Here is a 13,966-nt window from a genome sequence, read left to right on the forward strand (position 1 = left end):
ATTTAGAGAAGGCAGTTAGGTGCCATAAAACTCATTCTCTACTCTCCCCTCGTCATCTTGCAAAGCTGTTGGTACTGAGGCTTCAGTGTTCCATGGAGAGTGATTTTTCCAAGTGACGAAGCAGATTCTAATCAGTATAAGATCCAGATATGGACTGAGAGCTGGACCTCTGCCACTTTTCCCTCCAGCTCTTCTTAACACAATGACTAGGGAATTCCTTTGAGGATCACTGGGTACACCAAGCCCCCCTGATCCTGTGGCCTCCTTCCAGCCACAGAGATCTTTCTGTCTGGAGCATTTCCGGCCCTTCTGTCCCTTGGCTTGGAGAGTTCGGCTCAACCTGGGTAAGGGACAGAAGACTTGAGGTTATCAAACGCCCGTTGAATTATCTGATGCAAGACTGACTGGCTTGTTCGCCTCCCTGGCTCTCTTCCTGGGTTTCAAAGCAGCTGAGAAAACAACCTTTTTCTAAGTCTTGGACAAGGAGGAAAATCCTTGGCATGAAGGATTTCTGTCGCAGACACTTGGCAGAGCTAGAGGAAAGGTTTGTTTAGCTTAGCAATGGGTTTTATTAGCCCAGGCATCCCGTTGAAGTAAGATAATAGGGTCCCTGTTGAAGGACGTTTCAGCGTCAGTGGGTTTTCTCCCTTACTTCTCAGCAGAACCCTTGCAAGCAGATGAAAGTGTTAGATGCATTCAACAAGGACATCACCCCTGAATTCATCAACAACCGCAAAATCTTGCCAATCGTGGGGGAGACTGAGATAGGCTTAAAAAATTAGCAAGATAGGAAATTGTGGATGATGCAAAATCATATTTCTGAGCTATCTACCTCAATTGCTTCTCACATCAGCTTTCTCGGCTGAACATATTACACTGTCTTTGGGCCCTACATCTTGTAGCAGCGAGCAGGGATAGAAAGACAGCCAGGCCTACCACCTACCCCTACAGGAAGAAATTCTTCTGCTTACACTTTCCCTCTGCTGGCTCATTTTACTCTGCCGTTCACCTTCAACCAGTGTGAGATTTGGGGTAGTGGGTGGAAAGGGGAAGGAAATTGAAGAGAGGAAGGATTCATTACCAGCATTAAAGGAAGCCTGCCTGGCACAGGAATTAGAGGAGAGAAAGTGGAAGAGGCAGTGCCAGCTTACCCTCAGCACATGGCTGCCTATTCATGTCTGCTTTCCTGAGGCACAAAGGCAAAAGTCACTTTTTCCTAAAGTTGGGGCTCTACGCAGGAACTCATGTAACCTGCCAGAACTCTATAAAAGCAGCTTCCAGGATAGCCTGTACCTAGGGTTCCTGACATCTTTGTGCTGCTTGTTCCACAATGGCTTTCCTGGCCACCCATGGAGGAGAAGTGCTGGGCTGGGTTGCTCCAGATGAGGGCCACACCTCTGCTTTAAAAGGAGGACACAGGTACTATCCCTAGAAGGTGTCACTATCCTGGAGGAGGCCTGAGGTTCGTATGCGTAGCACTTTCTATTCTGTGGCTCCTTTTCTACTCTCTGAACCTCTTGGAAGTGGGATCAGGCCAGGAAAAACATGTGATGCTATAGCAAACTGAAATTAAAGACTTGTCTTGGGCCTGCCCAAGCTGAGAATCTTGGCAGTGATTAGGCAGCCTGCTCTTTTCTATGGCATCTTCTAAGTCCCCCAACTTTGAGGAGGGGCACCAGAAAGTCCTCAAAGTGGGTATGAATCAGAGCTTCTGAGAGTCGCCAATTTGTGCTTTTATTCACTCATTCATTTTTGCATTTCATAATCAAGCTTCTGTTATGTATACAGCGCAGTACTGGAGGTTGGTGGGACCCAAAGATGCAGCAATGGTAGTGATGCTCTCTGCTTTCAAATACATGGTGGTAAATTCAGGTAACATTAACTATAAAACAGTGGAGAAAGCAGTGGGTGCTATTGAGAGGTACAGATGAAGTATGATGGGGTTAGAGAGAGGTTACCTCAAGCTAGAGAAATCAGCAAAGCTTTCTGGAAGAGGTGGCATTTGTATGGGGTTCAAAGAGTAGGTAGGATTTGGACATTCACAAATGAAGGGGAGAAGGACGATTGCCAGGATGGAAGCTTGTGAACAGCTGAGGCAACCTGCATGGATGCCCTGTCCCAGTCCCTTTGTCTTGAATCATGCAATATCCATGCTGCAGGAAAAAAAAAGTCCGTATTTGCTATTATGTCTTCTGCCTCATTTGCTGTATTATCTCAGAGAAGTGAATCAATCTGTGCATGATAAATTAGGGGCTGCCGTCATGGTAGTTAAAAGCATGGGTTATAGAACTGGGTGTCCTGGGTTGGAATCGTGGCTTCAGCACTCATAAGCTACCTACCTCAAAAGGTTGTTTTAAGGAATTATGTTTTCATAATAAGGTTTGTATCATCACCATTACTGTAGGAACCCCCTGTAAGGCTCCCCTACCCACCCCAATCCTATAGGACTTTCTACCATTTTAGTTCCATTACTCTACTTGGAGAGTCTTTTCTTTTTATTGCAGTAACCTTGGTTTATAACATTATATACATTTCAGGTGTACATTGTTATATATTTTGATTTCTGTGTAGATTACATCATGTTTACCAAAATTTTTTTTTTTTTTTGGTGAGGAAGTTTCTCCCTGAGCTAACATCTGTGCCAATCTTCCTCTATTTTTTGTGTGTGGGATGCCTCCACAGCATGGCTCATGAGTGGACTAGGTCCCCTGCCAAGATCTGAACCTGTGAGCCCAGGCCAGCGAAGCAGAGCACACAGAACTTTAACCACTCACCTGTGGGGCCAGCCCCTGAGAGTCTTACATTAGTATGCAAACACAACTGAAAGGCTAACACTGGAAGATTTAAATCAGCTGTCACTTTAGAGCTAAAGAAAATTAGCTGACAACTTTATTTACTCAGAGCAAAATAGGTTCCTGAGGGGAGGGACATAAAAGAAGGAGAAGAGGGTCTGTTATGGGGAGGCCAGTGAGCTCCAGAGGTGACTTCTCCTTCCACATTTTAGAGTACCCAGCCTTCTGAGTTTTCACTAGTAAATTGGGAGAAAGCTTCTGGCATACAGCACAGGGATAAAGTGAAGAACAGTGAGGAAAATGCCCATCGATCATTTTAGGAGGCTACAGCATGCAAAGCCCTGGACTTGGCCCTATAGAAGAGGAGGGTGTGGGATCAAAGAAAATGCCCCTGATCTTCACAATCTCATTGAGCATTCAGAACATACATCTAAGAAATGAATTGAAGTAGAAACAGATAACAGTCATTTAAAAAGTACAAATTCTCACAGTGCAAATTGAATCTGCCCAGCCCATAGTAGCTACTCAATAAATGTTTGTTGCTGGATGGATTGAATGAATGAATGAGTGCTCAAGAATGAGGCTCATAGTAGAATGTCAAAGTGAAAAAAACCCCATAGGCCTAAAGGCTCCTCTGTATTGTCTGTCTTCTGCCACAGAATATCAGCTCCATGAGAGCAAGGACCTTGTCTGTCTTGCCCCCTGCTGTATTCTCTGCACGTAGCACAGTGCCTGGCACAAAGGAAAGTGCCAGTAAATATGAATGGATTGAATAAGTACATGGATGGATGAGTGGATGGTACAAATAATGGAAATTACTTCCAGATGGTAGTGGGATTTGGAACCCAGCATCTAGTACATAGTAGATATACCTTAAATGTTCCTCAAAAGAATTTTAAAATATTAATGACCACTTTCCTCGTGAGAAAAGGTAAAGAGAAAGAAAGTATATTCATTAGAGTGTGGTTAAAGTCAAGCTGGTCTGATAGGAAGGAAATGTTCAAGAAAAAACAGCCTGGCTACTTGCTGGAAGTGGGATTAACGACTCACAATCCCACACACCTGCCTTGTGGAGCGCTAGGCTCTCTGAGGCACTTGTGTCTGCACTCATTCTTGCCCAACTACATATTTCTGTGAACCCTCAGAGGGTTCCAAAGCCAACTTCACACACTGCACACAGAGTTGATTGTGATGAAAATTTTACACTAGGGCCCTGGAGTTTTATTAACCAAGCAGGCCCTCCCTGCATGGCATTATGTATTGAAGAAGATAGAATGACGCTTGCCAACAGCCCAAGTCAGACAATGATTAGAACACCCCAAATTTATGGGCTGACTGAACATCTGAAACAGAGCAGCCTAAATTATCTGCCAGGGAGAGTTGTCTCCTATAGAAAAGGATAATTTATAGTTTGAAAGGCAGAAAGGCACAAGGTATTGATTCAACTCTAAAAAAGGGAAGGGTTTATATGCATCCACAAAGATACATGGCAAGCATCACTTTTTTCTGAAATCTGCTGGGCTAGAAAGCCAATATACACTTCCCTTCTCTACTATGTAACATTACAGAATCTCCAGATCAAAAAAACTCACATTAAAAGCAATATGCACCTTCATGCCAGGCTTCTTACCATCAGGTTTGCATTGAAGTGTTTGTGGCCCAGGTGGCTTTGGGTATCTAACCACGCTGATGGTTCTCCTCCAGTTGTTCTCCTGTTTGAAGTTTCCCTTTTGGAATTTGACTTTAATCCAAACACATTGCACCAAGCATGGTTTGCTGAGTGAAGAGGAGGGCAGGACCATCACTTCTCTTGTTCCAATACTGTGTCTCTATTGATATAACCCAAAACCACGCTAGATTTTTGTGAACCACGTCTCACAACCGACTCTTGTTGAACTGTAGTTAACCAACATTCTTAATCCATTTTCTAAATGCTAAATCTCGTCTCCCCCATTCTATAGCCAATAGTTGGTCCTCTATTCTCAAGGACAAGGCCTTACATATATTTCAATAAAATTGCATCCTAAAGATTTGTAGCATTTGTCCCAACACTCTAACCAAATTGAGATTTGTTTTGATATTACAATTGTTTAATCTACTATATTAACTCTTTCTCTATTACCATATTCAGTATCTCATCAGTGGGTTTTGTTACGTGATCCACAGGTCCAAATGTCACCTTTTCAGTGAGGTCTTCTCTTACTACTCTACTTAAAAATGACCCCCTCCTCTGATCCGATAGACTTCCTGCTCTCTTTCCCTGCCTTTTTTTTTTTTTGTCCATAGCACATATAATCATCTAACCACATATTTTATTATTTATTATCTCTTTGCTTCCTTTAGAATGTAATCTCTTTTGGGGTAGCGATTTTTATCAGTTCTATTCCCTGCTAGATCCCATATTTGTTGTATGGATGTGGTTGAATACATCAGTGTCCTTATCCTGGTCAATAAGAATGTTGAATGTGACAGGACCAAGGCTACAATCCAGTACGTTCTAGTAGAGGTTGCTACCCCTCACGAGATTGCTTTTGATCCTGTGGTCACTTACAAATCCACCTAATGGTATTAGCATCCAGCCCTACTTGTCTTCAATTTAACCAGAAAGCTATCGAGAGTTTGTTACATTTTCTGCTGAAAATGAGATATTTCGCATTGGTGGTAGCCCTCTAATCTATCAATCTGGAATTTCTTTCCACAAAAGGGGAGTGAGATTCATCTGACACAACTGATCACTTCCACTTTCCAACTGCGCACAAAGCATCCTTTTGATAACCCATTTTAAACCCTGCTTGGGAAGGGCAGGGCTTTAATTAGTGACCTGTCCAAACACCTTGATTCCCTGAAAGGGAGGTCCTTCCAAGTGTGAGGGCCCGCCAGTTGAAGTTGTCCTGGCTGGGCCTCTGGGCTTGTTCACAGAGTGGGCATGTGCTCCCTGGGAGAGGAAATAGTCAGATGATGGAGGTACCACCACTGGGCTGGAAGGCCTAGGCTCAGATGCCATTTGTTGTGTTGCACTGGAATAGCACATCCTTTTATTTCGGAGTCTCAAATTCTACAGTCTATAAAATTAAAATAGTAATATAGTTTTAAAAAATATACTTTTTGAACTTTATTGATTATTATTTATTTACACCCTTTTTGTTTCACGTCCAATTGCTTCATGCAGATAATAAAGATCTGAACTTTGGCATATGTTCAGTTTTTTTCTGTTGCTCTTTGACCTCAAGGATGTATGTTGCTCTTATCTATTTCATTTTTCCCTATTCTTTCTGACAGAGCAGTGGTTTAGGCCCTGGTCATCTCATCCCTGAATTATCGCTATGGCCTCCTAACTAGCTCCAGAACTCCCATCTCTTGCTTCTCCATCTTCGACTCTTCAATCAGGATATTTCTTGGAACCCAGCTACTCAAAATGTGGTCTATGGACCACAGTATCAGCATCTCCTGGGAGCTTAGAAATGCAAACTCTCAGGTTCCCCTCAAAACCTACTGAATCAAACTGCATGTCAACAGGACCTGCAGATGATTAAGACCTACACTGAAGTTTGAAAAGCATTGTGCTCTCTTCTACTATGCCATTCCTCTGCCAAGGGGCATCCATAAACTTCACATTGAGCCACCCCCAAACTATCTCTGTCAGAAAGGATCACCTTAATTTTCAGGTGAGATGTTCTTGACATGAAGATGTAAATACCCACCTATACCATCTACTTATTGGTTCTGAGAATGATGAGCAAGTTTATCTAGATAACTTTAGAGCAGTTGTAAAGATTATTGAGCTTCAACTTGAGGTGAATCTTTCTGATAAAAGCAAAGTGTATTGATTTTTGAATGAATGAAAGTTGAGGGGTACTTGGAAAGCATATGTGACGATTGGTTAGAAATGTTCTTGTTAGTTTGACATGGTGACAGGCATTTTATATATTTAATTTAATCTTCACAATAATCCCATTCAGGTGGATGTTGTTATCCCCATTTTACATGTGAGGAAACTGAAACTCCAAAATTTAGGTTGTCCAGAGCACAGTTTTGGTTGGAATTCAATCCATGCCCATAGAAATAAAGACAGCCATAATACAGTGGTTCAGACAAATGGCTCTGTCCTGAGGTGGATAGGTGAGCCCAGGTGGGAGGCACTGTGCTTTATGAGGTCACCCTTCTCCTGTGTTGCTTCCTCATCGCCCAGGATGTCCATGTCCATGTGGTTGAAGCTGGTTCCTGCCCTTGGGAAGAGGGAAAGGGAAAGTGAAGAGCACATAGTTTTCTTAAGAAGACATAATCTGGAAATTCTACCTGTCGCTTGTACTCACATTCTGTTAGTCAAAGCTTTGTCACGTGGCCACACCTAGTTGCAAAAGAGGCAGAGAAATGTTGAAACCTGGGGAGTTATTAACTAAAAGGAAGGGTGAGGGGTGGTGGCTACCAGGGGAAAATTGCAGGCCTTCCCATGGGTACCACCCAGCTGATTAGAGGAAGAACCTAGATTCAAACTCCATGACTACAACCCGTGATCGTTCCCCCCATCATTCCACCATTTCTCACAGCTGACAGTCGGTAAATGTTTGTTGAATTGAAACAGATTGAGATATTGCATGTAAGCCTTTTGGTTACTTGAAATTATTTCTTCCTTCCACCTTGTCTCCCTGATTACCTAAGTGGCTCTGTGCCACACTGTCACTATTTTTGATGGTGTTAATTTGTAAAACAGGAAACTGATATTCATCTGCCTGCAGGAGAAGTGTTGTAATAAAATAATCCATCAGTCCTTAGAGGTTCTGCAGAACCATATGAAGTATGACAATGAGTGTTAATGATACTAACTTGTTAATGCCCAAATGACCATCACTTTAAAGTAGGTATCTTCTTAGGAAAATGCTATTACCCAAAATATTTTTGGTATTTTGTGTTGGCTGGTATAGCAGTCAACTCGTTTCAATAATGCTTCATGACAATAACACCAAAATCTCAGAGGCATGCAGTCATAAGCATTTAACTAATGTGTACATGGCTCTCCTGGGGTCAGCTATTTAGGCTGGCCCTGGCTGGCCAGCTCTGCTCCAGATGTCTCTCATCCTCCTTCTGAGATAGCAGATTCTCTTGGACATATTTTTCTCTGGCAGTAGCAGAAGCCTAAGAGAACAAGTGGAGATCACGAGGCTTCTTGAGGCCTAGGCTGAGAATTGGTACAACCTATTAGCCAAAAAGTCATGTGGCCGCACCCACAGTTAAGGGCTGTGGGAATACTATAAACGTTAAGTAACAGAAAAATGTAGTCACATGGCAAAGGGTAAGAATACAGACTTGGTGAAGAGTTGAAGAAAACAAAGCAACTGATCATGGCTTTGCTTATAGCAAGTTATTTTGAATATTTACAATGATGATAAATCTTTATCTTTTAAGGATAGCTTTGAATTTTTAAACTTTTTTAATTTTTCTTATTTTTTTTTAGTAAATAGCTAAGTTTATGAATAAAATTAGAGAATCAAGCTAGGTTTATCTTTGGGCAGAAAGATAACTGTTAAGCATGTGACTTAAAAGAATGAAACATTTCTAGAAGAATATGGCATTTGGTGGCTGAATAGTTGGAATAAATGCACAGCCTTCCAAGATGATCAGCTGATTGAAGGAATAACACTCATTTGGTTCTAAAGTCATTTTTTTTAAAATTGACCTTATAGTTTGTAGTCATATGGTACCACTTTGTCTCAAAGTGGAAAGGAGAGGAAACAGAGGCAGAGGCCCATCTCTAATCTCTCCTTTGACTAACCCATAATATGCTTTATGTGCAGATTCTCATTGCCAAGTCTCCTCTGGCTCCCTTTACCTCATTTGTCTACACCATCAAGAAGGAAGGCCTGGTTCTTCAAGGTAAGATTCTTGGATTAAGCCATTTCTTTAAGCTGATTATGCTCAGTGCTGCCCATTGCGGGTGATAATTACTGCTCTGCTCCTGATCGAAGCTACTTCAGGATAGAATCAAAGGTCAAGAGGAGTTGGGCAATGATATTTATCTTGATGAGATAAAAGAGATTGGCAATTGTGGCAAGAATTTGAGACAAAGTAGAGGTGGGGCTGAGGGAGAAGTACAGAATTTCCTAACAGAGTGAGACAACCAAAGAATAAGGGTCAAACCAAGCAAGCTAGGAACTGCCACCACCCCAGTCCTCTTCACAGATCCTACGGACTGAGGACCCAGGCAGTAAGTCTCTGACACCAGCCTGGAGGACCCAGCACTGCCTCAGAGCTCTCTCACTGAGCAGCTGAAGAACCATCTGGACTGGCAGCCTGTGGGGCACTTTGTCATGGCTCCATGAGCCCTACTTCCTCAGCCTCATGGTTAGTCTATTTCCTTTCCCTGTGCTCATGTCCTGACTGGGGACGAGGCCTTGCTAACCTCCACCTTGTGTTACTGGCCTTGGAAGGAGCTGAGGTCCGACTCACATAGAGCACCCCAAGGCCGCAAGGCACCAAGGCGTCAGTTGGCACTGACTGATCTACTATGGTGGTTCACTCCCAGAGACTGGATCCTCTAGTGACTAGGAGAGGCATCCAATGGCAGATCTGTCCAGAAAACAGTGAACGTGACGGGGTAAATTCAGACACCACTGAACTTAGCCCACAGGGTCAGATGTCCAAACTGGTCTATAGATGAAGAAGGGTCCCCACAGAAGAGCTCAGGATACACTGCTGTCAGGCAGGAGGCCCCATCCACAAAGATGCGTAGGTGAACATCTAGCCTGAACCACAGAGGAGCATATTGTCATGGCTGTCCATTGGAGGAACATCTGCCCTTTAGGATTTCGTAAACTGAATATTTCTCCCGGGTTTGTGAAACAGGGCAAGTCCCTGCAGTATGCCCGTGGAGACACATTGCATTGCAAAGACCTAGCAGGGATTTTGTGGGGCAGGCTGGAGAGTGTATGCTTCTGACTGAGGAACAGGCCTTCCCTTTCCTTCCCCTTCTAAAATGTCTGCTTCTTAATGGGCCCGGAAAGCAGAGTGTTTGTTTGGTGCAGCTGAGCTCCACAGCAGGGACTCGGATCCAGGGAAATTTGGGGTAAGAACTACTGACCTTTGGCTCTTAGCCTTTGACTTATGCTATCCAAGTTCCTTGGTAAATATTTTTTTTACAATTGCAAATATTGTTTTCTGACAAAGAAGCAGAGATTTTAGGACCAGATTAAGCAAAGCAAACAGCAGGCCCCTTTGTTACATACTCTCTAAGGGTGTAGAAGTAATAAGCAATCAGAAAGCTGGACTTGTGTTTACCCAGTGCACAGTGTGGCTTTTGACTCTTCATTTTTAGAGGCTTTCTTAAAAGATTAAGAGTCTAGTAAATAGCAAATTTAGATTTCAAGAAATTCTATGGAAGATTACAAGACAATTTCAGGAGGAAAATAGCCACTTCTGCCTAGAGGGCTCATACTGACAGCCTTGATATGGTGCCCATATCTTGATCACTGGGCATTTTGGTAAATAGCGTTTCAAAGGCTGGTCTAATTTGGATAACTTTTAGGATAATATTTACGGGAACAAGATCACAGAGTTGCCTCTCTGAGGCTCATTGCTAAGATCATGATTTCGACAGGAAAGAGGAAGTTGTTTAGAGAAAGTAGAGGCTGGAAATACAATGAATTGGTAGAGGTTAAAAAACTGTAAAAAAAAAAAAAAAAAAAAACCACTATTAGAAAAAGTTGGAAAACAGGAGGAAGTGGATTACTAAAAGAGGCTGACCTACAGCTGTGTGTCCAGGAAAGAGAAACACTCAGGAAAGCGTCAAATGATGCAAAAACCCCAACCAGTAAATAAAAATGTCTAGGAGATCGCAGAGCCTCACCTGGTTGCTTCGAAGCTGTTTTCTCCATCTCCCTCCCTGAAGGGATGACACCTCCCTCGGAGGTTTCCAGAGGCAGCTGGAACCCTTCCTGCCCTGAATTCAATGCCGCTGAATGCAAACCTGTGGGCACTCCCTCCCCTATAGCTGTGTGCTCCTCAGACTTCGAGAAAACAAAAAGGAGCTCTGATCCTCCAAAAATGAGGACTCCTCCTTTATTGGAGAGACCCCCTGGATTTCTGTTCCAGCTCTGGTATGTTCTTGAGAAAATATCTGACACTCTAGTCCACTTGAAAATGACAATGTTGACCTTGATTCAGTGCTTTGCAAACTGTGCTGCAGCCCATTGGTGGGTCATGAAATGAAATGAATGAATCACAACCAGCATTAAAAAAAATGAAATAGAGGAGAATAGAAAATATCAGATTATATCATACCTATTGTATTGTTTCGTGAAAAGTTGTGTGTGTGTGTGTGTGTGTGTGCGCATTATGAGTTTGTGTACAGAGGTTGCAGTACAAAATGTTGTTCTTACTTGGATTATAGTCATGGCCTGGGTGATCTCTAAAGGCCTTTCCAATTCAGTTTTATCTGATCCTCCTAGGAGATGCTGTACTTAATAGTCACTTAGCTCCGTAGAGCTATACCCTTGAGATCTGCACAAACCGGAACATAAAAGCTTATTTTTTCACCAACTCTTACCAGATGACTGAGCTAAAAAACACCTGCACAACTCCCCCGGTTTAAAGCAAAGAAACCTTTGATCCCTGGGTGGTAACCTTGGAAAGATACCAGCAGTCAAGGCTAAGAAGCTTTCCTTGTGTGAGGGTTGCTGTGCCATGATAGCCCAGAGGTAGTACGGAGGTTGGTACCCAGAGCTCCAGGGGTAATATGCACTCCATGTCCGAGGGGCGTAGAGACAGAGAGGGGAAGAGTGAGGCCAGCTCCTGTGGTACCAACTAAAAGGGAACTGCCAGCCCAGCCACATTCCGTCTTTGTAATGGAGCCAGCCTGAAGTGGTGGGAAAGAACAATCAGGACAGCCTACCCCTTTGGAGGGGCGGGGCTGTTAGTGAATGTGGGAATGATCCCTCGGTGCCTTTTATCCCCTTAGCAAGCACCAAGATTCCTCCTGGTCTGCTAACCAGGAGGTTTTATAATACCTGAAGAGCTCCTGAGTGCATGAGCAGAGGGACAGAATAAAAGGTGAGGCCCAAATTCGATTTACCGGCTCCACAGGCCATTCCCCTCACCAGTTCTTAAGGATTAGGATGCTGACAACAGCCGGCAACTGGGGGCCCGAGACCTTTCCTGCCCCTTTGTTCACTGGGATGGGAGGGACAATAAAACGGCAGGCTGGAGAGACGGAGGGGCTTGGTCAGAGATTTCTCAGGCTGCTTTTTGAAACACTTGAAGGAGCCTGGTCCGTGCTATTGTTATAGTAAAATAGAAAGCGGAACTATTCTCCTTTTGCAAAAAAAAGAAAAGAAAAGAAAAAGTAAAAGAAAGAAAACCCACCCTCCCAGCATCTTCAGGAGGCCGCCTGGCTCAGGCCATTACCATGGCAATACCATGCTGTTTGCATCTTCTTTGTCCATCCTGCACTTGTTGGGGGTCCTGGCCTCTCATGGTTGGGCTCAAGACTGGAAATACTTTGCCCCAGAAGAGAGGGAGCTCACAGCCACCAGCTTCCTGCTGGCTCAGACTCTGAGAGGAGCCAGGTCCCAGCAGAGGGAGAGTTGAGGCCTTTTATGCAACTGAAGTGGGAAAGGTATCGGGGGTGTCTGGAGGATCCCATTAATCCATTTTTCCTTTGTCCCCCGAGTTCACTATGAAAGCCCCAGCATCCAATGGATGGAAAAGCAGAGATTTGGCAAGCTCAGAGTGAGGCTAAGGGGTGTCGGGACCTGGTAGAGAGGGAAAAGCAGGAGCAGACTTTGGGAATTTGGGTTAAAAGTTGGTTTTAATGGAGTGGGCCCACAGAACCTCATGCCAAAGGGAAGGGAGCGTTTACAGTGGACTCCCACCTGATGCACATCTGCCTTGGTCGTCTCCTTCGTTTCCCCAGTAAGCCCCAACTGTTATGCCCCCAGAACACAGCTGGGACCCCTGGGCCTCTGTGTCAAGGCCAGGAATAAAGATTCTATGATTGTAAGCAGCCAGATTATTGCTGATGCTGCAGGAGGCCTAGGCAAAACCCAGGGTGGGGCTCTCCCAAAGCCATCTTGGCTTTTGAGAGACACATGGCAATAAAGCCTGAGACTTGGTAAGACTTGGTAAAGAAGCAGATCCTAAAGGAGGGGCTGGCCCAGGAGAATGAAGAGGTCTACTCAATGGGGCTGCCTCCTTGTTCACTCTTCCTTTGGCCTACACTTTTTCTTTTCCTCAGGAATCTAGGGAGCATTTAAAAAACAAAGGCCAGGTTCTTTTGAACAGGGCAGAAGATAATGGCTTAGTTTCTCGGGACAAAATTGTGTTTTTTCTATTGTTTTTTTAAAAAATCAAGATCTGCAGGCCAGCCCTGTGTCCTAGTGGTTAAGCTCGGTGCACTCCACTTCTGTGGCCCAGGTTCAGTTCCCAGGCATGGACCTACACCACTTGTCAGCAGCCATGTTGTGGTGGCAACCCACAAAGAAAACAGTGGAAGATTGGCACAGATGTTAGCTCAGGGTGAATCTTCCTCAGCAAAAAAAAATCAAGATCTGGTATGACAGGTTGAATTTGGATTCTGGTGCTGTCCTCTACTAGTTTAAGTTTGAATGAGCAGCATAAACCTTGGGATGGGACTGGGGCACCCTTAGATAAGTCCAGAGAAGGTTCTGGAAATGAAGCCACTTTCCTGTTTTTCCAACCACCTAGTATAGGGACTCAGAAGAAACCAGAAAACAAAGAAACAATGATTTTTTTAGAGCTGGAAAGCTATGTGCCTCATTTTTCTTGTAAAATCAAGAATGCTTGTTTGATCACCTTTTGAAGCATATTGGGAGAGGCATTAATCTCCTCTATTTGTTCCCTTGTCACAAAGTCAGCTTAGAGTCTTCTACCTCCTTTTCTTGGTCACTGAACCAACTGGATGATTTATTGAAAAATTCTTTTCCCCCAAATACCACCATCTGAGTTCATCAGATTTCAGTTTGAATCAGTAACCTATCTAAATGTTTTCTGCCCAGTGGACTCAAAGTGACCCCGAAGATTCTCAATCTATTTCCATCCAGGTATGGAGGTGTCTGCTTGGTCAGTACCACCCACACACCTGGCACAGTCTGGCATTCTTGTGGGAGCCTGGGCAAAGAGCCCTGGGATTTGACGGAGCAGAGAGAGTGAACTCCCCGCTCAGG

The 13,966-nt window shown here is 43.8% G+C and overlaps 1 protein-coding gene across 16 annotated transcripts in view; it reads left to right on the forward strand.

The window, feature by feature from the left end:
- The window catches only part of RAD51B (RAD51 paralog B), a 672,513-nt gene that overhangs the window by 534,190 nt on the left and 124,357 nt on the right, over positions 1–13,966 (forward strand). For all 16 annotated transcript variants that reach the window (XR_011532983.1, XR_011532982.1, XR_011532980.1 and 13 more), the window contains one exon: positions 8,585–8,663. Coding sequence is in view for 7 of the 16 variants with exons in the window: in XM_070594109.1 (XP_070450210.1) it covers positions 8,585–8,663 (79 nt within the window). In the remaining 9 variants the exon portion in view is untranslated. The remainder of the gene's footprint in view (positions 1–8,584; positions 8,664–13,966) is intronic.

Source organism: Equus przewalskii, chromosome 25, assembly GCF_037783145.1.
Source record: "Equus przewalskii isolate Varuska chromosome 25, EquPr2, whole genome shotgun sequence".
Taxonomy (NCBI): Eukaryota; Metazoa; Chordata; class Mammalia; order Perissodactyla; family Equidae; genus Equus; species Equus przewalskii.